The sequence below is a fragment of the Macaca thibetana genome, chromosome X, assembly GCF_024542745.1.
Source record: "Macaca thibetana thibetana isolate TM-01 chromosome X, ASM2454274v1, whole genome shotgun sequence".
Taxonomy (NCBI): Eukaryota; Metazoa; Chordata; class Mammalia; order Primates; family Cercopithecidae; genus Macaca; species Macaca thibetana.
Window position 1 is genome coordinate 40,896,470 of NC_065598.1, and position 25,981 is coordinate 40,922,450.

The following is a 25,981-nucleotide window of genomic DNA, read 5'->3' on the forward strand; positions in this document are numbered from 1 at the left end:
ACTAGTGGCTAAATGTGCTCAATTTGTGGATTTCAACTATTAGGTTCCAAATCAGCTTTTTTTTTTTTTTTTTTAAATCAAACTCCTTTCAAAGTTCTCCTTATGAAGCAATAGCCCATTTAAAATTAGATTCTTTTTTTCCCCCCTCTCAATGTCCAGGTAAGTAATCAGATTGGAAGGCTGGAGATTTTAATTTCCCGGAATCATTTTTTAGTAACAGAAATTTAAATGGAAGGTTTTTTGGCATTTAATTATATATATATGTATTTTTTTTTTAGAAGGGCGCTATATTCCTCCTCATTTAAGGAACCGAGAAGCTACTAAAGGTAGGTCCCCACAAGTAACTTCGTTGGTCTATTTTTTTGCCTCCTTTAGAAGTTAGTCAAAGCCTTAAGGAAAATGAGGCATTTGGGGGATGTCTAAACATAGTGTTCTTTTATGCTTCTGTCAGCCTTGGTTCAAATATTAGAGCTTAATAACGTTGGAAAAACTCATCTAATGTTACACAGTGGGAAATTCGGCATTCCTGTGTCAAACTGTTCTGACGCCAAGGGCATGGTTTTGTACAGTTTCGCTAGTCTTGTGCTGAATCTGTTTGTAATCATTCACAGCATGGTTTTAGTTTGGAAGAGGTGGGTGCCCCTACTGTGTCAACCAAGCTGCATAATGATAACAACCTGGTTATTTCTGTCTTGGCACAGTTGCCAGAAATGAAGATGGGCTTATCATAGAATAGTTAACAAGTTACAGCGTTGGGAGTGATTCTCTGGTTTCATCTCCTTGCCTTGCTGCTGTTGAAGGGTTTTGTCCAAAATATATTACACTATCTGGCGTCTTTCCCATTGCAATTGTAATGTAGCGATAGATAACAGCTAGTGTATGTTTCATATTATGAGACAGCTGTTCGGGTGCTTTATATTCTGTAAAATTAGACCATTCAAAATTTAGAGGAAAAGGGAAAGTCAGGAAAACTAAAGATAAGGAGGAGGGAAGATACTGTATAAAGAAGGCAGATAGGAAGAGTGGAGAGTCCACAGGGGAGCACATGGTTTGCTGCTGTTCCTCTCCATATGTAGTCTGTGTTACCGTCACTGTCCTAGCGATACATGTATATAAAATCTGTATTACTTCTATGGGAAGATCACTTTGGCATTATATTCTTTTTTTATTTTTATTTTTTTATTTTTGAGACAGAGCCTCACTCTGTTGCCCAGGCTGGAGTGCAGAGCCTCACTGCAACCTCCACCTCCTGGATTCAAGTGATTCTCCTGCCTCAGCCTCCCAAGTAGCTGGGATCACAGGCATGCGCCACCACGCCTGGCTAGTTTTTGTGTATTTTAGTATTTAGGGGTTTTGCCTTGTTGCCCAGGCTTGTGTGGAACTCCTGATCTCAAGGGATCCGCCCGCCTCAGCCTCCCAAAGCTGGGATTACAGGCGTGAGCCCCCGTGCCTGGCTGGCATTATATTCTTTTTAAGGGGAGGTTGCTGTGGAATTTGTCTTTATCGTCATGGATGTTCTCAGTATTCTGAGTATGCTAGCTAGAATTGACCCTCATGTATATGGCAGTATCATAGAGGTTTTAGAGCTGGAAGAGATCTGGCACTCTAACTCAACTATTTCTTGCTAGCAAAGGCTGTTGGTCACCTGACTGGCCTAACAGTAGGAGGTAGAAGGCAGAAGGAAAGTAACTGAATTCAGAAGCTGTTTCTGACTAATAAGGTGTTGCTGAAGCTAAACACTCTACTTGTGTTTAAACCCTCTATCTGTCTTTGGGCTAATTTACATGTTTGTCATCCACTTACTTGGATATTTATAGCTGTACCCAGGAACCTTGTCTATACTGAGAATATATAGTGATGAGGGTTTTTCTTTTTCCCAGGTATTCCTGATTGTCATCAAGCTTATAGTAGACGAACCACTAAAATAATAGTACCATTTGACAGTAGTATTCTTGTGCTTTATACTATTGAAACTGAAAAATACTGTATTAAACCAAGTAATCTGACAGTCTAAGAATGTTCTAAATGAATACCACCTCCAAGAAACATGGAAACAATAGTAACTGTTTCCTAGTAAACCCATTCACACCTATAAAATGAATGGAAATTAAATTGTGATGATCATACAACAGTATCATAATCAATGTGTTATAGGCAAAGCTGTTGACCACTTAGAGGTAGTATTCATTCAAAAACAAGTCAGATTGCTTGATTTAGTGTACAGTAAAATTTTTTTTTTTTGAGACAAGAGTTTCACTCGTTTCCCGTGCTGGAGTGCAATGGCGCGATCTTGGCTCACTGCAACCTCCACCTCCCAGGTTCAGGTGATTCTCCTACCTCATCCTCCTGAGTGGCTGGGATTGCAGACATGTGCCACCACGCCCGGCTAATTTTGTATTTTTAGAGAGACGGGATTTCTCCACGTTGGTCAGGCTAGTCTCGAACTCCTGACCTCAAGTGACCTGCCCGCCTTGGCCTCCCAAAGTGCTGGGATTACAGGCGTGAGCCACCGTTCCTGGCCAGTGGACAATATTTTCTGGTGAGGAGAATTAAAAACTTTGTCCTGGTGTAAACCAGCTGTAAATCTTGGTTGTCTTATAGGACCATGGTAGGAATATCTTGAGATTGAACCTCGAGCCCACAGAGATAAGATAGTCAGTGGAGGCCTTCAAATTCAGAAAGATTGATAATACCTTAACATGGTTCCTATTTCTAATTAATAATAAAATGGATTTGTGCTCTTTTAATCGAAGGTTTCTACGACAAAGACAGTTCAGGGTGGAGTTCTAGCAAAGATAAGGATGCGTATAGCAGTTTTGGATCTCGTAGTGATTCAAGAGGGAAGTCTAGCTTCTTCAGTGATCGTGGAAGTGGATCAAGGGGAAGGTAAGTGATTTCTTGTCTTACCACCTTATGTGTATGTGTAATAACAGTTTAGTAAGTTCTTATCCTGACCACCCATTTGGATGTCAAGCATTATGTCTGTTTAGTCATTGTATTTTCTTAGCTGTAAGAGGCTTTTACTAAATTGAACCTCTTAGTTAGAAATTAGATGAAAATAGGAATATGTTCATTGGCATAATGAAATGAGTTATTCTATTTCTTGAGTTTTATATGTTCCACTTAAAAGAGTAAGTTCCTCTAGTGAATGGCCTAATTTGGTTGGGATTTTTGTGGACTCTATAACAATTTCTAAATACCTTGTATTTTTGGTTACACAAGTATGGTGAACTGACCCCATGTGCCTAATAGCTGTTGTTAGTCCTGTGTCCTGATTTTTCGCAAACAGGCCTAAAACTCTAATAACATCTTAGTTCAGGTAAGGATTATTTTCTACCTTTTATCCAAAGTCACACAGGTGAATTGTCCTTTAAGTGACATCCTATTATAACTAGGACACTTGATATTCGGTGTGCTATTTTCTTCTTTTCCCTACCATTAAATATATTTGGATGAGCACTTTAAATGAAGGTTGTGAGCCGTTTGCCAGTTTCAAGTAAAATCTTTATTCTTAATTTTGTCATCTGCGAGGCTTTTTAGGCTATACGACTTTATAGAAATATAAAGATTACTGATTTTAGAAAATGAGGTTATGTAAATGATGCTGGTTAGAGAGCCTTATTTGTCAAATAACTCAGAATTGGATTGTTGACATCCTTATAGTTAGCCATAACTTAAGTCTCCAGATACAGTTCTAGAGTAGGGATAAGAATCTGATAATGGTTAAATGATATGATTCTGATTAATTGCTTGTGCTGTTCAGGTTTGATGATCGTGGACGGAGTGATTATGACGGCATTGGCAGCCGTGGTGACAGAAGTGGCTTTGGCAAATTTGAACGTGGTGGAAACAGTCGCTGGTGTGACAAATCAGATGAAGATGATTGGTCAAAACCACTCCCACCAAGTGAACGCTTGGAACAGTAAGTTTTTGAAGTGTATGTTACTTGTGATGAAGCATTATAGTATAACAAATGAACTTACCCATCTTTTGATTTGAGGGAACTCTTTTCTGGAGGCAACACTGGGATTAATTTTGAGAAATATGATGACATTCCAGTTGAGGCAACAGGCAACAACTGTCCTCCACATATTGAAAGTGTAAGTATTTTTACTTGACTTTTAAAGACACAGGGAGGTGTAAATGTTTTCATGGTACATTAGAATGTAAGGTGAGCTTCATAAAGTCATGTAGACCAGCAGCTTCATAGATTTGTGGAAAAGGAGAAGTTGAGTTCAGTGTCACCATTATGAATAATTTATTACCTAAAATAGAAAATGGGTCAAACATAGGAAGAACCCAAAGTCTTCTCCAATGTGCAGTAAGCCTGGGGGTTGTTTTTTCTCAAAAGTATAATATGGTAATTTTCTTAAACTATAAGCTGAGTTACAAATCAGCTGTTGGTTGTTTCCATTATTAGTATAAAACAGAAATAGCTTTAGATAGCATTTCTAACCCCATTGGATGTCTTCACAGTTCAGTGATGTTGAGATGGGAGAAATTATCATGGGAAACATTGAGCTTACTCGTTATACTCGCCCAACTCCAGTGCAGAAGCACGCTATTCCTATTATCAAAGAGAAAAGAGACTTGATGGCTTGTGCCCAAACAGGTAAGCTCAGCTCATAAGAGTAAAACATTATCATATTTTTTCTGTAAAGGACTAGACAATAAAATATTTTTTTATGGGCCATGCAGTTTTGCAGCTGCTCAGCGCTGCTATTGGACTGTGAGAGAAGCCATAGATGATACATAAATTATTGGGTATGGCTGTATTCCGTAAGAGCTTTATTTATAAAAATAGCAGGCTTTATTTACAAAAATAGTTGTCTCAGTTTGCTGACTCCTCTTAGAGATGGACCAAAGAAGCTACTTTTTGGAAAACTTAATCATAAACTAAAAGTACTAATTACTAGTAATAGGGCAGTTAAAAAACACTGTCATCTACCAATGTCTGTTTAAAATTAATGAGCAGGATTTGTTTGTTTTTGAACAGGGTCTGGAAAAACTGCAGCATTTCTCTTGCCCATCTTGAGTCAGATTTATTCAGATGGTCCAGGCGAGGCTTTGAGGGCCATGAAGGTAGATGTTTCTTTATAAAACGGGAAATTATTGTAGAACTTTGTAGGAGGCCATTGAGAGGGCTTTCTAAATGATGCTAAGACTTAAGTCGAATGAAAAACAGTTTTCAAGTGTAATCTGTAATCTATAAATTACAAAAGGGAATTATGTTGTGATGAACTTTTCAAACAGGGTAGGTAGAGTTAACTTAAAAATTGATTTATTTCTTAGGAAAATGGAAGGTATGGGCGCCGCAAACAGTACCCAATCTCCTTGGTATTAGCACCAACGAGAGAGTTGGCAGTACAGATCTACGAGGAAGCCAGAAAAGTAAGTATGAGTTCCAGTGATTATTAGCTTTTTCATTGATTCTAATTAAATGTTTTATGAATATGTAAAAATTTTGATCTTGAAGTTCATAACTTTTTTTGCTTACAGTTTTCATACCGATCTAGAGTTCGTCCTTGCGTGGTTTATGGTGGTGCCGATATTGGTCAGCAGATTCGAGACTTGGAACGTGGATGCCATTTGTTAGTAGCCACTCCAGGACGTCTAGTGGATATGATGGAAAGAGGAAAGATTGGATTAGACTTTTGCAAGTATGTTTTTTTGTTTTGTTTTGTTTTGTTTTTGGCGGAGTTTCACTCTTGTTGCCCAGGCTGGAGTGCCATGGCACGATCTCGGCTCACTGCAACCTCACCTCCCGGGTTCAAGTGGCTCTCCTGCCTCAGCCTCCCAAGTAGCTGGGATTACAGGCATGTGCCACTACGCCCAGCTAATTTTTGTATTTTTAGTAGAGACGGGGTTTCTCCATGTTGGTCAGGCTGGTCACGAACTTCCAACCTCAGGTGATCCACCTGCCTTGGCCTCCCAAAGTGCTGGGATTACAGGCATGAGCCATCGGCGCTTGGCTATGTTAATTTTTAAATGTATGGGATGCAGTATTAAAGTTACTGGCCATTAGGTTTGTGGTGGTGGCAACATTGTCTAAATTTTAAGATTGAGAAGTGATGTATTTCAGACATCTAACTTTTACAAAAATCTTGTTCATGGTAATTTTAATGTTGAAAAATCAGTAGTAACATCTTGGTGGAGGCTTAGAATGATCAGCTCGTGGGACAGTCAACTAGGATGGGCTAATTTGGCTGTGTAATCTTGAATGACTTATGTAGTGGCAAGGATCCTGTGCTGGGTCTGTAAAATTACGCAGTGTGAGGCACCACCTTAATGAATATATAATTGTAGTAACTTACACAATTGCAATTATACTAACAGCCATACTAAAACCATCTTGATTTCTCCTCATTCTAAACTCAGGTTTTTTTTTTTTCATGACATGACAGATACTTGGTGTTAGATGAAGCTGATCGGATGTTGGATATGGGGTTTGAGCCTCAGATTCGTAGAATAGTTGAACAAGATACTATGCCTCCAAAGGGTGTCCGCCACACTATGATGTTTAGTGCTACTTTTCCTAAGGAAATACAGGTACTGTTGGATGTTGCAAATTTTATTTATTTATTTATTTATTTATTTTATTTTTTTGAGACGGAGTCTCGCTCTGTCGCCCAGGAGTGCAGTGGTGCTCAGCTCACTGCAAGCTCCGCCTCCCGGGTTTATGCCATTCTTCTGCCTCAGCCTCCAGGTAGCTGGGACTACAGGTGCCCGCCACCGCGCCTGGCTAGTTTTTTTTTTTTTTTTTTTGTCAGTAGAGACAGGGTTTCACTGTGTTAGCCAGGATGGTCTCGATCTCCTGACCTCGTGATCTGCCTGTCTCAGCCTCCCAAAGTGCTGGGATTACAGGCTTGAGCCACCGTGCCTGGCCCCGCAAATTTTATTTATTTAGAAATTTGTTTATCTCAGGTAATAAAAATATTTTTTTTCTTTCAGATGCTGGCTCGTGATTTCTTAGATGAATATATCTTCTTGGCTGTAGGAAGAGTTGGCTCTACCTCTGAAAACATCACACAGAAAGTAGTTTGGGTGGAAGAATCAGACAAACGGTCATTTCTGCTTGACCTCCTAAATGCAACAGGTAACATTTTGATTTTTTTTTTTTTTTTTTTTTTGAGACAGAGTCTCGTTCTGTTGCCCAGGCTGGAGTGCAGTGGTGCAATCTCGGCTCACTGCAAGCTCCGCCTCCTGGGTTCACGCCATTCTCCTGCTTCAGCCTCCCATGCTCCCATGTAGCTGGGACTACAGGCGCCCGCTACCGCACCCGGCTAATTTTTTGTATTTTTAGTAGAGATGGGGTTTCACCATGTTAGCCAGGATGGTCTCGATCTCCTGACCTCGTGATCTGCCCGTCTTGGGCTCCCAAAGTGCTGGGATTACAGGCCTCGTGAGCCACCGCGCCCAGCCAGCATTATGAATTTTTTATTTTTTTTTTTAGAGATGGGGGTTTCTCTGTGTTGCCCAGGCTGGAGTGCAGGGGTTATTCACAGGCGCGATCCCATTACTGATCAGCATGGGAGTATTTGACCTGCTCTGTTTCTGACCTGGGCTGGTTCACCCCTCCTTAGACAACCTGGTGCTCCCTTGCTTCCGGGAGGTTATCATGTTGATCCCAAACTTAGTGTGGACACCTGATAGGCATAGTACACTACAGCCCAGAACTCGTAGACTTAGACAGTCCTCCTGCCTCAGCCTCCAGAGTAGCTGGGCCTACAGGCACGTACCACTGCACCCATCTAAAATTATGAATAATTTTCATTGCTCTGGTGGTGATCCATTTGGGCTGGGTGCAGTGGTACGTGCATGTAGTCCCAGCTACTTGGCAGGCTGAGGCTGTAGTATGCCATGATTGCACCTGTGAATGGCCAGTTTACTCCCAGCCTGGGCAATATAGTGAGACCCCCCATCTCTTAAATGTATTTGGATTACCTTTATTTTCCTCCTCAATTCAAAACATGCTGTTAAAAGCCCATTTTTAAGAAGATATGTATGTATTTTAATTGACACATGAAAATTGTGCATAAGTGCAAAGAGAACTAAGCCATATTAGTGACAAAAACCTATAATTTTTCAACGACAGGCAAGGATTCACTGACCTTAGTGTTTGTGGAGACCAAAAAGGGTGCAGATTCTCTGGAGGATTTCTTATACCATGAAGGATACGCATGTACCAGTATCCATGGAGACCGTTCTCAGAGGGATAGGGAAGAGGCCCTTCACCAGTTCCGCTCAGGAAAAAGCCCAATTCTAGTGGCTACAGCAGTATGTATAAACATCCTTCTTTGATTCAAGTTGAGCATGTTCAAGTATTTTTCTTTTAAGTGGGCCATATCTCATATAAGTTATTTTTCAGGTAGCAGCAAGAGGACTGGACATTTCAAATGTGAAACATGTTATCAATTTTGACTTGCCAAGTGATATTGAAGAATACGTACATCGCATTGGTCGTACAGGACGTGTAGGAAACCTTGGTAAGTATTTGATTACTTGATGATATCATGTTTTTAGCTGTGATGCGTGCAGCAAAGAACTTGCTAGGATCTAAAATACATTTTTAACAATGAAAGTGACAAAAGATTTTGCTCAAAGCACTTGTTTAAATAATAGATTGTAATATTTTAAATATTTCTGCATAGGAAAGTAAGAAGGGTAGCAAGTTACTTTGTGGAAGACGTTTGTTTATATAGTTTTTTGGGGACTCTTTTAGGCCTGGCAACCTCATTCTTTAACGAGAGGAACATAAATATTACTAAGGATTTGTTGGATCTTCTTGTTGAAGCTAAACAAGAAGTGCCATCTTGGTTAGAAAACATGGCTTATGAACACCACTACAAGGGTAGCAGTCGTGGACGTTCTAAGAGGTGAGGTATATATCGTGTAATAGGTGTTGACTTACAGTTTCTAGTGTTTCCTCTGCATGCATAATGTCCAGCGTTAACTTCACAGTATTTAAAAAGCTGAATCATCTTAGGCTTTCTAGATTCTTTGGTAAGGGGTTGTATTAGAATGGATGACACTCCATTCTAATGTTGGGGAAAATATGGCTGGATGGGGAATTGTTTGAATGGAAAAATAGAAATTGGTCATTGGGAAGTATGTAAGAGTTAGGTTACTTCAGTGGAATTTCATCTTCATGTGAACCAACATAAATTTTTTCTTATAGTAGCAGATTTAGTGGAGGGTTTGGTGCCAGAGACTACCGACAAAGTAGTGGTGCCAGCAGTTCCAGCTTCAGCAGCAGCCGTGCAAGCAGCAGCCGCAGTGGCGGAGGTGGCCACGGTAGCAGCAGAGGATTCGGTGGAGGTAGTGTTAATCTGTAACTTCATAGCTTTGGGAAGGGTTTTTTTCCGTTTAGTCATCTTTTTCAAAGTCTAATTAAACCATTTAAGATCAGCACTATAGAAACTTGATGGCAAAGTACTTAAGGATTGTATTTAATGATGGATAACTTCATTAATTTATCTCTCTTTTAAATCTCTCATTAGGTGGCTATGGAGGCTTTTACAACAGTGATGGATATGGAGGAAATTATAACTCCCAGGGGGTTGACTGGTGGGGTAACTGAGCCTGCTTTGCAGTAGGTCACCCTGCCAAACAAGCTAATATGGAAACCACATGTAACTTAGCCAGACTATACCTTGTGTAGCTTCAAGAACTCGCAGTACATTACCAGCTGTGATTCTCCACTGAAATTTTTTTTTTAAGGGAGCTCAAGGTCACAAGAAGAAATGAAAGTAACAATCAGCAGCCCTGTTCAGAAGGTGGTTTGAAGACTTCATTGCTGTAGTTTGGATTAACTCCCCTCCCGCCTACCCCCATCCCAAACTGCATTTATAATTTTGTGACTGAGGATCATTTGTTTGTTAATGTACTGTGCCTTTAACTTTAGACAACTTTTTATTTTGATGTCCTGTTGGCTCAGTAATGCTCAAGATATCAATTGTTTTGACAAAATAAATTTACTGAACTTGGGCTAAAATCAAACCTTGGCACACAGGTGTGATACAACTTAACAGGAATCATCGATTCATCCATAAATAATATAAGGAAAAACTTATGCGGTAGCCTGCATTAGGGCTTTTTGATACTTGCAGATTGGGGGAAAACAAACAACAAATGTCTTGAAGCATATTAATGGAATTAGTTTCTAATGTGGCAAACTGTATTAAGTTAAAGTTCTGATTTGCTCACTCTATCCTGGATAGGTATTTAGAACCTGATAGTCTTTAAGCCATTCCAGTCATGATAAGGTGATGTATGAATACATGCATACATTCAAAGCACTGTTTTCAAAGTTAATGCAAGTAAATACAGCAATTCCTCTTTCAACGTTTAGGCAGATCATTAATGAGCTAGCCAAATGTGGGCATACTATTACAGGGAAAGTTTAAAGGTCTGATAACTTGAAATAGGTTTTTAGGAGAATTCATCTACTTAGACTTTTTAAATGCCTGCCATAAATGAAATTGAAATGGTAGAATGGCTGACCACAGCAATGACCAGCCCTCATTAGGGCCTTGGATGATTTTTGGTCTAATAACGCATGCTAGTGTTGATGTTTTTTGGTCAAGAGGGTATGAACAGGAAGAATTAAATGCAGCAGGCTTTATTTTAAATGCCGATTCACATTACTCTGTTCAAGCTGCGTTGAGATGTTAAACTGGCTTACTATAGACTTTGTAAAATGGCTCCAGAAGAGTAACAAACTGAAATCTTTGAGATCACACAGGTTGGAAATATGTACATAACTGCACAAGGTGTCAATTCTGCTCTACAGTGCAGTTTTAGTCAGTTTTAGTTGCATAGGTTTCCATTGTATTTATAGTCTGTTTATGCTAAATCTGGCCAAAGATGAGCATTGTCCACCACTAAAATGCCTCTGCCACTTTGAATTCTGTGCTAATTTTGTGGCCAGAATGCAGTGATGAAAACGCTCCATCTTTTTACAGTGGCATAGGAAGACGGCAAAAATTTCCTAAAGTGCAATAGATTTTCAAGTGTATTGTGCCTTGTTCTAAAACTTTTATTAAGTAGGTGCACTTGACAGTATTGAGGTCATTTGTTATGGTGCTATTTCAATTAGTCTAGGTTTAGGCCCTTGTACATTTTGCCCATAACTTTTTACAAAGTACTTCTTTTATTGCACATTCAGAGAATTTTATATATATGTCTTGTGTGCGTGTCCTTAAACTTCCAATCTTACTTTGTCTCTTGGAGATTGTTGAACGCAGCTTGTCTAGGAAGGGGATGGGACTAGATTCTAAAATTTATTTGGGACCATGGGAATGATAGTTGAGAAGAAAACTATTTGCACACGACAGATTTCTAGATACTTTTTGCTGCTAGTTTTATGTAATATTTATTGAACATTTTGACAAATATTTATTTTTGTAAGCCTAAAAGTGATTCTTTGAAAGTTTAAAGAAACTTGACCAAAAGACAGTACAAAAACACTGGCACTTGAATGTTGAATGTCACCGTATGCGTGAAATTATATATTTCGGGGTAGTGTGAGCTTTTAATGTTAAGTCATATTAAACTCTTAAGTCAAATTAAGCAGACCCGGCGTTGGCAGTGTAGCCATAACTTTCTGATGTTAGTAAAAACAAAATTGGCGACTTGAAATTAAATCATGCCAAGGTTTTGATACACTTGTCTTAAGATATTAATGAAACACTTCAAAACACTGATGTGAAGTGTCCAGAATCTCAGATGTTTGTTGTGTGAATTTTGTTTAGTTGTGTGTTTTTTTTTTGTTTGTTTTTTTTTCAGTGAATGTCTGGCACATTGCAATCCTCAAACATGTGGTTATCTTTGTTGTATTGGCATAATCAGTGACTTGTACATTCAGCAATAGCATTTGAGCAAGTTTTATCAGCAAGCAATATTTTCAGTTAATAAGGTTTCAAAAATCATGTAAGGATTTAAACTTGCTGAATGTAAAGATTGAACCTCAAGTCACTGTAGCTTTAGTAATTGCTTATTGTATTAGTTTAGATGCTAGCACTGCATGTGCTGTGCATATTCTGATTTTATTAAAATAAAAAGTTGAACTGCACAGTCTCCTTTGTTGTTGTCAATTGTGGTTTATTTTCAGAGGTGAAAATAAAGTGCTCTTGCCTGAAAAATTGTAAAATGTTATTTTTTTGGTTGTCATCCAGTGCTGTTTTTTGAGATGCCTCTTGGATACAGAATGACTCTCATAAGTATTTGCAATGAAAGATGAAGATGTTAGCTTGAAATACAGTGAAACAGAATTTTTGTAATAGATGGAAATCTAAAAGGCCCTTACTGATGTACAGCATGTACTAGAAATTGGCTTATACTTCCCAACAATTTTACATGGGTGAGAGTCTCACCGTTCTTTGAAGTATCCGATATGAAGGATGGTTGAACAGTGGAAGAATGAGCAGGATAAAAGTCAAGTGTGTCAGTAGTCCAAGTAATGGTAAGTATGTACTTAGGGAAGGAATCAAGAATGTATTTGGGCCAGGTGTGATGATTGCATGGTCCTATGGTGAGGGCTAGCTTACTCGGAACCTGAGGGGCAGGAGGATTGCTTGAGCCCAGGAGTTAAAGTCCAGCCTGGGCAACATATAGCAAGACCTTACCTCTAAAAAGAAAAGAAAAAAAACAGGTAATAGACATCTATGCTTACCATACACAGAAAAAAAACAGGTAATAGACATCTATGCTTACCATACACACTGCTGCAACAGGCTGCTACCTCAAGTGCATAGGTGTTTGATTAGATTGTCGTACTAGCAGTTTGGTATGTTTCAACCTCTAAGGAATATGTGTATTCAGCTTTTGTTTCACTGTAGTTGAAGGTTTGCAGTATGATTTAAGAATTTTTTGCACTGTAAGGAAATACGGTTCTGGATAGTTAACCTTTGTCCAGTCATGAACTCAAGCTTAAGTTTTTGGAGCAGAATTTTGAAACATGGCCGTGTGTATTTTGAAGATAGAAAAGATGATCATACTTCGGTCTCAATTTAGTCAAACATGGAAAGGTTTAGGATGGCTAGATTGAATAGTCAATGGCTGAAAATGACTCGTGGAGTGAAGTTGGATGCTAAAGAAGAGTTCAAGTTCCCCTTCATGTGAATGATGAGGAGTGAACATGACAATCAGCTTGGGGGAACTGCCAGAATTTGAGATTATTTCTAGTCTAGCATGGTTAGGATTATGGTGACAAATTCAGTACGTTTATATACTACATTAATCTGGTTTAATTACACTTAAATGCAGTTGTCACTCCTGTGCACTGTTTGTGTTTCCTGGATTCTTGGCTGAATTTCAAGATTTTAAAAATGGCTTTATAGGAGCTATGTCTAACCTTCATGCTTAAAATGTTTCCCTTGCTCCTATGCTCTAAGTGACCTGCTTGAATGGCCACAGGCTTGCTCTTTGGAGTTCAGTGACTTAATACATTGTTGATAGGGCTTCACTACTCCCAGAATACAGAGGTATCTACTTACTGTAGGTACAGGGCATTGAAAGTTATAAGACTATCTTTGGGTTTCGCTTTCTTCTGTTCCATTCTATTTTTAATACAATTATGGGTATATTTAAACCTGCTTTGTTGCTTCGTGTCATTTCAGCTTATGATCTATTTTTCAGCATGTTTAGTGTCATTGTTTCTAATGTGGCTGTCCCTTCTATAATGACTACTCTTTAATTTTTTTTTTTTTTTTTTTTTTTTTTTGAGACGGAGTCTCGCTCTGTCGCCCAGGCTGGAGTGCAGTGGCGTGATCTCGGCTCACTGCAAGCTCCGCCTCCCGGGTTCACGCCATTCTCCTGCCTCAGCCTCCCGAGTAGCTGGGACTACAGGCGCCCACAACCGCGCCCGGCTAATTTTTTGTATTTTTAGTAGAGACGGGGTTTCACCGTGGTCTCGATCTCCTGACCTTGTGATCCGCCCGCCTCGGCCTCCCAAAGTGCTGGGATTACAGGCGTGAGCCACCGCGCCCAGCAATTTTTTTTTTTTTTTTTTTGAGATGGAGTCTCGCTCTGTTGCCCAGGCTGGAGTGCAGTGGCATGATCTTGGCTCACTGCAAGCTCCGCCTCCCGGGTTCACGCCATTTTCCTGCCTCAGCCTCCCGAGTAGCTGGGACTACAGGGGCCCGCCACCACACCTGGCTAATTTTTTGTATTTTTAGTAGAGACAGGGTTTCATCGATTTAGCCAGGATGGTCTCGATCTGACCTCGTGATCTGCCCACCTTGGCCTCCCAAAGTGCTGGGATTACAGGCGTGAGCCACCGCGTCCAGCCTAATTTTCTCATTCTTCATTGATTTATTTTTCCTCTGAGTTTTCTCTGCATACACCTGACTGGGTTTTCTTTAGGATAATTCTGAGACAGGACTTTCTTGACAAAGCACTGTTTAGTTATATTATGAAAGGGTATTTTGTGACTTGGAAATGTTTATTATGGGAGAAAACAAAACGGACCAATACGATTTAAGAGCAGGAAATAGGTGTCTCAAAACGAGATAAAGTCAGCAATTCCACTCGGAGGATTCTACCCAGGAAAAATGAAAATGCTAAGTATGTGAATGTTTTCTAGCATTATTCATGGTAACCAAAAAGTGGAAACAAAAATGTCCGTCAACTGGCAAATGGACAAACTAAATATATACATAAAATGAGGCACTGGTAATATCTCCTCTCTAGGGGACCAGCCACATCTCCAATTGCCTTCCCCCTCTTCAAAGGATCATTAGGCAGGCTATCAGTACGTGACACATCTATATTCTAAGGCATTCTGTGGCTGTATTTCTGGTTTTTGTCCTTTACTGTGTGAAGCAGATAAATCATGGTTTATTGGGTATTTACTGTCTTCCTTGTTACATCGAAGATGTTTCATTTTTCGAGAGAAGTAAAGCGCCTCCTATCTTTCGCTGGAAATCCTCCATTCACTTCCTTTTCCACTCATTCTATTCACAACAGCCCATCTCATTTACCTAACAGTCAACATTAGTGGTGTGCAGAATGGTCCCTGAACCTCTCCTCCAGACCTCAATCACCTGATGGGATCTTTTAGTGCAAGGCGAGGGTTGACTTAGGGTGCAATCAAAACCTGATTTGGTGTCTGAGTATTGGCACTGGGAGATGTAGTGATTAATATAGATTAGTCTTTCCTCTCTTGGAACCTAGCCATTTTCCTTTTGTGTTTCTCCAACTTGGTGTTGCAACATAAAGTACCTGGGAAATGATTCTAGGGCAACTCTCCTAACAGGATCCTCCACCTCTGGGGTTTTCTCAGGAATCTGTGGTTTTAGTTTTGGTTTTTGCCTGTGTTTTTATTCCTAAAGCTCCCCAGGCAATTCTGATACAGCAGGCTTAGGTGTGGAGTCCACTGTTCTCTCCCCTTCTTTTTGTCATCTGTTTCAAACTTAGCATTGCCGTGATCATGTTTCTGGTTCTTCATGGTAGAAGCATCTCTATATTCCAAATTAAAACACTGCAAACAAATTAATGGCATTCTATTACGTGGCCCCTATGGTGTGGTTCTAATCTACCATTGCAGCTTTAACTTGCTTCCCAGATCTTATCCTGTAGCTGAATGTCATGCTACTGTCTATACAAATCCTGTGCTTCTGCCTCTGCCTTAGTTTTTGCTCACCATGTTCCTTTTAACTAGAATTGGAGCTAAATTAATGTTTTAAAATATTATATATTGTATTCAGAATATTAAGCTGCTGGCTGGGCATGGTGGCTCACACCTGTGACCCCAGCACTTTGGGAGGTGGGTGGATTGCCTGAGGTCAGGAGTTCAAGACCAGCCTGGCCAACATGGTGAAACTCCGTCTCTACTAAAAATACAAAAAAAAATTAGCTGGGCATGGTGGCAAGCGCTTATAGTCTCAGCTATTTGGGAGGCTGAGGCAGGAGAATCACTTGAACTTGGGATGTGGAGGTTGCAGTGAGCCAAGTTTGTGCCACTGTACTCCAGTGTGGGCAACAGAGTGAGGTTCCATCTCAAAAAAAGAAAAGTATACACACACACACACATATATATGTATATATAAAGCTGCCATTTACAATTACTAGTGACGGAGAACATACTTGCTCTGGTGGGTAGAGAAAAAAGTAGGTTACATCTCAGTGTGTAGAATGATCTTAAGTATTTTGAAAATACATAGAAGACCAGAAGGAAACCTGCTAAAATATTAATAATTTTTGCTTCTGGTTGAAATTATAAAGATTTTCTGCTGCTTTATCTTTTCCTGAGAAAATTGTATACAATTAAAATTCTTTTCTTTTTTTTTTTTTTTTTGAGACGGAGTCTTGCTCTGTTGCGCAGGCTGGAGTGCAGTGGCCAGATCTCAGCTCACTGCAAGCTCCGCCTCCCAGGTTTACGCCATTCTCCTGCCTCAGCCTCCCAAGTAGCTGGGACTATAATCTTCTGACCTCGTGATCCGCCCGTCTCGGCCTCCCAAAGTGCTGGGATTACAGGCTTGAGCCACCGCGCCCGGCCAATTAAAATTATTTTCTAATAAAACGGTATAGATTCACAGGAAGTTGCAAAAACAGCACAGAGAGGTTCCACTGTACCCTTCACCCAGTTTCCCCCAATGGTAACATCTGGCATACTGTAGTATGAAACCAGGAAATTGCCATTGGTACAATTCACAGACACTGTTCCAATTTCACCAGTTTTACTCATTTGTATGCACTTGTGTATGTAGTTCTGTGCAGTTTTATCATATGTGTAGATTTGTGTAACCTCCACAGAAAGGTTCCATCATGACAATGATCTCCCTTGTGCTACTTCTTTTTTTTTTTTTTTTGAGACAGGGTTGCCCAGGCTGGTGTGACCATGGCTCACAGCAGCCTCGACCTCCGGGCTCAAGTAATCCTCCCACCTCAGCCTCCTGAGTAGCTGGGACTACAGGCATGTGCCACCACCCCTGCCTAATTTTTAAATTATTTGTAGAGATGGGATCCCACTATGTTGCCCAGGCTGGTCTTGAACTGAACTCCTCAAGTGATCCTCCTGCCTCGGCCTCCCAAAATGCTGGGATTACATGCGTCCACAGTGCCCAGCCTGCTACCTCTTTTTAAATCCTATCAGCCCCCTTCCTGCTTCCCTAACCTGTCCCTAACCCCTGACAACTTTGTCTGTTTAACATCTCTAAAATGTAACTTAAAAATTGTTACATAAATGCAGTACGTGACCTTTTGACACTAGGTTATTTTGACTCTGATCAAAAACAATTATTTTTTTGAGATGGAGTCTCACTCTGTTGCCCAGGCTGGAGTGCAGTGGCGCGATATCGGCTCGCTGCAACCTCTACCTCCAGGGTTCAAGCAATTCTCCCCAAGTAGCTGGGATTACAGGTGCACGACACCACACCCAGCTAATTTTTGTATTTTTAGTAGAGGCAGGGTTTCACCATGTTGGCCAGGCTGATCTCGAACTCCTGACCTCGGGTGATCCATCCGCCTCGGCCTCCCAAAGTGCTGGGATTATAGGTGTGAGCCACCGTGCCCGGCCAGTTTGTTCTTTTTTATTGCTGAATAGTATAGATATTCCGTAGTTTATCCCTTCAGCCATTGAAGGATATTTGACTTGTTTCCAGTTTGTGACTTACAAATAAAGCTGCTATGAACCTTCAGCTACATATGAACCTATATACAGGTTTTCGTGTAGACATAAGTTTTCATTTATCTGGCATAAATGCCCAAGAGTACAATTGCTGGGTCCTCTGTTAAGTACGTGTTAGTTTAAAATGCTGCCGAACCATTTTTCAGAGTGGCTGTACCATTTTACATTCCTACCAGCAATGCAGGGCAGATCCAATTTCTCTGCATGCTCACCAGCATTTAGTATTGTATTATTATTATTATTTTTTTTTTTTGAGACAGGGTCCCACTCTGTTGCCCAGGTTGGAGTGCAGTGGCCCTATCATGGCTCACTGCAGCCTTGATCTCCCAAGCTCAAGCCATCCTCCCACCCCAGCCTCCTGAGTAATTGGGACCACAGGTGTGTACCAACATGCCCCGCTAATTTTTTTTTTTTTTTTTTAAGAGATGTGGTCTCACTATGTTGCCCAGGCCAGTCTTGAATTTCTGGGCTCAAGTGATCCTCCCATCTCACCCAGCACTCTCAAAGTGCTGGGATTACAGGTATGAGCCACCATACCAGGCCTGTCATTATTTTTAAATTTTGGCCGTTCTAATTGGTATAAAGTAATATCTCATTGTCTTAATTTGCATTTCTCTAATGGCTGGTGATGTTGAACATCTTTTCATATGCGTATTTGCCATCCTTGTATTCTCTTTGGTAAAATATATATCTATGTCTTTTGCTCATTTTTAAATTGATAGTTTTTTACTGTTGAGTTTTGAGAGTTCTTTATTCTAAGTACAAGTCTTTGTCAATTTGCAAATATTTTCTCTCAATCTAACTTGTCTTTTCATCTTAACAAGGTCTTTTGCAGAGCAAATACTTTTAATTGCTTTCAAACATTTAAAAGTTTGATGTAGTCCAGTTTGTCAGTTTTTTGTTTGTTTGTTTGTTTGTTTTGAGACAATGTCTCATTCTGTCACCCAGGCTGAAGTGCAGTGGTGTGATCTTGGCTCACTGCAACCTCTGCCTCCCAGGTTCAAGCCATTCTCGTGCCTCAGCCTCCCAAGTATCTGGGATTATAGGTGCCCACCAGCACGCCCAGCTAATGGCTAATTTTTGTATTTTTAGTAGAGATGGGGTTTCACCATGTTGACCAGGTTGGTCTCAAACTCCTGACCTCAGGTAATCCACCTGCCTTGGCCTCCCAAAGTGCTGGGATTACAGGCATGTAATGAGCCACCTCGCCTGGCCAGTATTTCTGTAGTGGCACAATCTTGGCTCACTGCAACCTGTACCTCCTGGGTTCAAGCGATTTCCCTGCCTCAGCCTCCCAAGTAGCTTGGATTACAGGTGTCCACCACCACACCCAGATAATTTTTGTATTTTTAGTAGAGACAGTGTTTCGCCATGTGGGCCAGGCTGGTCTTGAACCCCTGACCTCAGGTGATCCATCCACCTCGGCCTCCCAAAGTGCTGGGATTATAAGCGTGAGTCACTGCGTCTGGCCGCAATTATTATTATTATTTTTTTTTTTATTTTTATTTTTTGAGACGGAGTCTCGCTCTGTCGCCCAGGCTGGAGTGCAGTGGCGCGATCTCGGCTCACTGCAAGCTCCGCCTCCCGGGTTCACGCCATTCTCCTGCCTCAGCCTCCCGAGTAGCTGGGACTACAGGCGCCCACAACCGCGCCCGGCTAATTTTTTGTATTTTTAGTAGAGACGGGGTTTCACCGTGGTCTCGATCTCCTGACCTTGTGATCCGCCCGCCTCGGCCTCCCAAAGTGCTGGGATTACAGGCGTGAGCCACCGCGCCCGGCTCGCAATTATTTTTATCTATATAGTAAGTCTTAAAATTGGGTAGGAGTGATTCCTCTCACTTTATTATAGTTTTGCAAAAGTAATTTAGCTCTTCTAGTTCCTTTGCTTTTCCACATAAATTTTAGAATAAGCTTTTTTTCTACAAAAAAACTTGCTGGGATTCTGATGGTAATGCTGCTAAACCTATAGATCAGTTTTGAGGAGAATCGACATCTTTACTATGTTGGGTTCAAAACTTTTTGTTTTTTATTTATTTTTATATTTTTGAGACAAGGTCCAGTCTTGCTCTGTCACTGGGCTCAAGCAATCCTCCTACATTAGCCTCCTGCATAGCTGGGACTACAGGCACACACCACGCCTGGCTAATTTTTGTATTTTTATTTTTAGCAGAGACAAGGTCTCGCTATGTTGCCCAGGCTGGTCTCCAATGCCTGAGCTCAGGCTATCCTACAACCTCAGCCGCCCAAAGTGCTGGGATTACGGGCATGAGCCACTGCGTCCAGCCTAAACTTATTTTTATGTTGTGAACTTAGAATAGCCAACCAACAGTAAAGATTACCTAGTGCTTCCTAACATGAGATTCTCCTATTTGTTCATCCTAGGATCGTGCTCCTCTGTGGAGCAAGTGCCTCTATGAAAAGCCACATTTTGTGACGAAAGTGCATGCAGGAATATTCAGGAGTCCAGTGTGTAGTCATGGCAGCCTTAGGTATTTGAGAACGACCGACCCTCCTGCTGAAGACAACCAAAACTCATGCAGGCATGAGTCTGTAAGCATTCTTAGTCTGTAAGCACCTTTTGGAAGGTTTCCTATCTGGGACAGAGAGAGACGCTTTCTAGTAGTCAATTAAGTAAGTTAATAACTGCCTGGGCAGAAAATGCAGTATTCAGCTAATCCCAAACTTGGAAGGAATTTTCTACCTTTTCAGTTTCATCTTCTTTTTTTTTTTTTTTTTTTTGAGACGGAGTCTCGCTGTGTCGCCCAGGCTGGAGTGCAGTGGCCGGATCTCAGCTCACTGCAAGCTCCGCCTCCCGGGTTTTTAAGCCATTCTCCTGCCTCAGCCTCCCGAGTAGCCGGGACTACAGGCGCCCGCCACCTCGCCCGGCTAGTTTTTCGTATTTTTTAGTAGAGACGGGGTTTCACCGTGTTAGCCAGGATGGTCTCGAACTCCTGACCTCGTGATCCGCCCGTCTCGGCCTCCCAAAGTGCTGGGATTACAGGCTTGAGCAGTTTCATCTTCTTAAAACTCATCATTTTGAGAGTACTTTGGAGTTACTTGAATATTAATTCTCAGCATGCATTCAACTTAATTACCTTAATGTCCCAGGATTTTAATAACGCTTAAAATTTCCATGTCAATTTTCATCAGGGAACCTTGTCCTTGAATGCTGCTGCTGTGACTTCCTTGTAGAAGTTCTTTAATTGGAACACACTTGGGCAGAGCCTTCCCTTTCATATGGAGCACAGAAGCAGCTGCCATGCTCAATTTGCAGTCCTCTTTATTGCACAGGGATTTTTTTTTTTTTTTTTTTTTTTTTGAGATGGAGTTTCCCACTTGTTGCCTAGGCTGGAGTACAGTGGCGCCATCTTGGCTCACTGCAACCTCCGCCTCCCAGGTTCAAGCAATTCTCCTTCCTCAGCCTCCTAAGTAGCTGGGATTACAGGTGCCCGACACCACTCCTGGCTAATTTTTGTAGAGACGGGGTTTCACCATGTTGGCCAGGATGGTCTCGAACTGACCTCAAGTAATACACCCACCTCAGCCTTCCAAAGTGCTAGGATTACAGGCGTGAGCAACTGTGCCCAGCCTATACAGGAATTTTGAAGAAATCTACAGTGTTAACAGAACCCGTGGTATAAATTTATCCCAGGTATCAGTGTCACAAATATGCTTTGCGTCTAAGAAACATGTTTTCTTAGAAGCAACACTGGGAAAACTATGTGATTTCATTTTTGCCCACCACAGGAATGAAGTCTTACTGCATTTATTAGCAACACCCATGGTTGAATCTTTTTTACTTATTTTCTTTTATCCAACCTTTTCATTTTCTTGCATGGACATCTGAAAGTTACCTCCAGGCCGAGCATGGTGGCTCATGCCTGCAATCCCAGCACTTTGGGAGGTGGGCATATTACCTGAGGTCAGGAGCTTGAGACCAGCCTGGCCAACATGATAGAAACCTCTACCAAAAATACAAAAATTAGTCGGGCCTGGTGGTGCACACCTGTAATTCCAGCTATTTGGGAAGCTGAGGCAGGAGAATTGCTTGAACCCAGGAGGCAGAGGTTGCAGTGAGCCAAGATGGTGCCACTGCACTTCAGCCTGGGCGACAGAGTAAGACTCCGTCTCAGAAAAAAAAAAAAAAAGTGAGCCAAGATCATGCCATCAAGACAGAGCACCTGGGCGACACAGCGAGTCTCCATCTCTCTCTTTTTTGTTTTTTCTTTTGAGGCGGAGTCTCACTCTGTTGCCCAGGCTGGAGTGCAGTGGCGCAATTTGGGCTCACTGCACCCTCTGCCTCCTGGGTTCAAGTGATTCTCCCGCCTCAGCCTCCTGAGTAGCTGGGATTACAGACACACACCACCATGCCTGGCTAATTGAGACTCCATCTCAAAAAAAAAAAAAAAAAAGAAAGAAAGAAAAAGTGTACTGTTTTGGTTTTTTACCAAGCAAGAAGGAATATTTTGAGACAGGAGAATTTAGATTTAATGGTGATAATAAAAAGAAGAATGGGAGGAGGGTGAGTCTTACCTAAAGTCTGGCAGCAGAGTAACCCAGGTCATCCTATTCATTTCCTGCTTCGGAGGAGTTGGGATACAACTCTTAGGTTTTATCTCATTCTACAGGGAGGTGGGGTTTTATCTTTCTGAATTGTTTTAGAAACAATTGTTTTATCTTCCTTACAGAAGCGCATCAAGACTGGATGGTTCCTATGACTGTATTCTCTACTAAGGTAGATAAAATAACTAATGAATAGTAGTGTCAATAGAGTGGACACAGCTATAGACTTACTATGTCTTAATGATTAAGCAGTCAAAATAAAGGTGTTGCAAGATGTGTTAAGTACTAGAAGACAAGTATGTATTTTGGAAATAGCTCTGTTTAAAACCCCAAGAGAGGAAGTAGTGTCACTCCAGCCATATGTGTGCCTTTTCTTCCCTTAGAAGCTTTCAATTTTCAGCTGGGCATGGTGGCTCACACTTGTAATCCCAACACTTTGGGAGGCCGAGGTGGGCAGATCACCTGAGGTCCGGAGTTCAAGACCAGCCTGGCCAATATGGTGAAACCCCCGTCTCTACTGAAAATACAAAAATTAGCTGGGCATGGTGGTGCATGCCTGTAATCCCAGCTACTTGGGAGGCTGAGGCAGGAGAATCGCTTGAACCCGGAAGGCAGAGGTTGCGGTGAGCTGAGACCATGCCATTGTATTCCAGCCTGGGCGGCAGAGTAAAACTGTCTCAAAAAAAAAGCTTTCTGTTTCTTCCTAGTGGAGGAGGTATGGAGTGTTCCTGCAGTGGCATGATCTCAGCTCACTGCAACCTTTGTCTCCCAAGTTCAAGTGATTCTCCTGCTGCAGCCTCCCAAGTAGCTGGGATTACAAGCATGCGCCACCACACTCAGCTAATTTTTGTATTTTTAGTAGAGACGGGGGTTTCACCATGTTGGCCAGACTGGTCTTGCACTCCTGGCCTCAAGCGATCTACCTGCCTTGGCCTCCCAAAGTGCTAGGATTACAGGCATGAGCCACCACACCCAGCCTAGTGCCTCTGTTTAAGGCCAAATCTTCTATTTGTTTCTCAGGAAACTAGCGCTTGTGCTTGTCTGTCATCTATTCACGCATCATCTCTATTTCCCACTCTCCTGGCTCACTCCCTTAATATCACCCATCTTTTTTTTGGTTGGGGGCACAGTTGAGGCACAGAGTCTCACTCTGTCACCCAGGCTGGAGTGCGGTAGCACCATCACGGCTCACTGTAGCCTTGACCTCCTGGGCTCAAACAATCCTCCCACCTCAGCCTCCCAAACTGTTGGAATTACAGGCATGAGCCACGGTGCTTGGCCCAATATCATCCATCAAGCCCTCTTGATCTCATGTCCCTCTGCAGCTTGCTGCTCTGTTTTTTTTTTGTACTGCCCCCTGCTTCCTGCAAGACCTCAAATCCACTGTGTCTACTTCCTTGCCTTATTTTTATTCTACTGTAATCAGCTTTTGTCATCCCAATGAAGTGGCTCCTATTAAAGTCACAGTCGGCTGGGCATGGTGGCTCATGCCTGTAATCCCAGCACTTTGGGAGGCCAACGTGGGTGGCTCACGAGGTCAGGAGATCAAGAATATCCTGGCCAACATGGTGAAACCCTGTCTCTATTAAAAATACAAAAAATTAACTGGGCTTGGTGGCTGGCACCTATAATCCCAGCTACTCGGGAGGCTGAGGCAGGAGAATCACTTGAACCCGGGAGGTGGAGTTGCGGTGAGCTGAGATCGTGCCACTGCACTCCAGCCTGGCAACAGAGTGAGATTCTGTCTCAAAAAAATAAAATAAAAAAAAGTCATAGTCACCTATTCTTTGTCATTATACTAGGTCTTTCAGCAGCACTGTACACTTAGCACATCCTCATGGACCCGCTTTAGTCCCTAGGTTTCCATGCGTGCACACTTCTTGGTTCTCCTCCTCTTTGGCCTCTCATGCCTGGCCCTCTTCCTCCTCACAACCCAAATATTAGACAATATATCACAAACAAATATTAGAGACCCTCGGGGTTCAGTTACTGACCAGCCTCTCTGACTCTAGTCTCTCCCTAAGTGCCTTCACCCATCTTTGTGGCTTTGGATATCATCTCTTTTAATGATTTAATGTTTTTTTTTCTTTTCTTATTTTTTTTAATTTTTTTTTTTTGGAAACAGAGCCTTGCCCTGTTGCCCAGGCTGGAGTGCAGTGGTGAGATCTCGGCTCACTGCAACCTCCGCCTTCCAGGTTCAAGAGATTCTCCTGCCTCAGCCTCCTGAGTAGTGGGGATTACAGGCATGAGCCACCATGCCCGGCTGATTTTGTATTTTTAGTAGAGATGGGATTTCACCATGTTAGCCAGGCTGGTCTTGAACTCCTGACCTTGTGATCCACCCACCTCAGGCTCCCAAAGTGTTGGGATTATAGGCATGAGCCATCACACCCGGCCAGATGCATATTTCATGTGGAGTTTATTCCTAGGTATTTTATTTTTTATTTTTATTTTTGAGACAGAGTCTCGCTCTGTTGTCAGGCTGGAGTACAGTGGCATGATCTTGGCTCACTGCAACCTCCACCTCCCAGGTTCAAGCGATTCTCCTGTCTCAGCCTCCCGAGTAGCTGGGACTACAGGCACACATCACCATGCCCAGCTAGGTCTTTTATATTTTTAGTAGAGATGGGGTTTCACCATGTTGGTCAGGCTGGTCTTGAACTCCTGACCTCAGGTGATCCACTCGCATCAGCCTCCCAAAGTGCTGGGATTACAGGCGTGAGCTACTGCGCCTGGCCTTTCCTAGGTATTTTATCTTATTCATTGTGATTATAAATGAAGTATATTCCATTGTATTTTCTAACTGGTAATTGTATATATGAAAATAATTGATTTCTGGTGTATTTTATTTTTTGCTACCTTACTGTAAGAATTTTCATATTAGGCCGGGTGTAGTAGCTCATGCCTGTAATCCCAGCACTTTGGGAGGCTGAGGCAGGTGGATCACGAGGTCAGGAGATCGAGACCAGCCTGGCCAATATGGCGAAACCCCATCTCTGGCCGGGCGCAGTGGCTCACGCCTGTAATCCCAGCACTTTGGGAGGCCGAGGCGGGTGGATCACCTGAGGTCAGGAGTTTGAGACCAGCCTGACCAACATGGAGAAACCTCGTCTCTACTAAAAATACAAAATTAGCTGGGCATGGTGGCGCATGCCTATAATCCCAGCTACTGGGGAGGCTGAGGCAGGAGAATTGCTTGAGCCTGGGAGGCGGAGGTTGTGGTGAGCCGAGATCGTGCCATTGCACTCCAGCCTGGGCAACAAGAGTGAAACTCCGCCTCAAAAAAAAAAAAAAAAAAAAAAAAAGAAACCCCATCTCTACTAAAAAATAAAATAAAATAAATACAAAAATTAGCCAGGCGTGGTGGTGCACACCTGTAGTCCCAGCTACTCAGGAGGCTGAGGCAGAAGAATTGCTTGAACCCAGAGGCAGAGGTTGCAGTGAGCCAAGATCGTGCCACTACACTCCAGCCTGGGCAACAGAGCGAGACACCGTCTCAAAAATAAATAAATAAATAGATAAATAATTTTCATATTGTTTATAGTAGTTTCTCAGTTACTTCTCTTGGCTTTTCCAGGTTCACAATTATATCACCTGCAAATAATGATAGTTTTACTTACTCCTCTTCAATTCTTAGACTGCTACTTTATTTTCTCTCATCTGATTGTTTTGGTTAGTATCACCAGTACAATGTTAAATAATAATGGTGAATTCTTCTGGTGTTTCCCCATTTAGGCATGATGCTGGAATAATGTTAAAAATGTTAAGAGGAGGCCAGGCAAGGTAGCT

At 41.8% G+C, this 25,981-nt stretch overlaps 1 protein-coding gene across 4 annotated transcripts in view; it reads left to right on the plus strand.

The window, feature by feature from the left end:
- The window catches only part of DDX3X (DEAD-box helicase 3 X-linked), a 451,205-nt gene that overhangs the window by 420,895 nt on the left and 4,329 nt on the right, over window positions 1-25,981 (plus strand). For 2 of the 4 annotated variants that reach the window (XM_050776188.1, XM_050776187.1), the window contains 15 exons: window positions 279-326; window positions 2,754-2,886; window positions 3,764-3,922; window positions 4,001-4,100; window positions 4,477-4,612; window positions 4,997-5,082; window positions 5,293-5,391; window positions 5,500-5,660; window positions 6,405-6,549; window positions 6,952-7,096; window positions 8,096-8,277; window positions 8,369-8,486; window positions 8,723-8,876; window positions 9,179-9,318; window positions 9,501-12,078. In XM_050776188.1, the coding sequence (XP_050632145.1) occupies window positions 279-326; window positions 2,754-2,886; window positions 3,764-3,922; window positions 4,001-4,100; window positions 4,477-4,612; window positions 4,997-5,082; window positions 5,293-5,391; window positions 5,500-5,660; window positions 6,405-6,549; window positions 6,952-7,096; window positions 8,096-8,277; window positions 8,369-8,486; window positions 8,723-8,876; window positions 9,179-9,318; window positions 9,501-9,580 (1,886 nt within the window). In that variant the 3' untranslated portion in view covers window positions 9,581-12,078. Of the gene's footprint in view, window positions 1-278; window positions 327-2,753; window positions 2,887-3,763; window positions 3,923-4,000; window positions 4,101-4,476; window positions 4,613-4,996; window positions 5,083-5,292; window positions 5,392-5,499; window positions 5,661-6,404; window positions 6,550-6,951; window positions 7,097-8,095; window positions 8,278-8,368; window positions 8,487-8,722; window positions 8,877-9,178; window positions 9,319-9,500; window positions 12,079-20,011; window positions 20,180-22,317; window positions 22,365-25,981 lie in introns of those variants that run through there. The other 2 variants (XR_007722600.1, XM_050776189.1) reach the window with 2 other exon arrangements.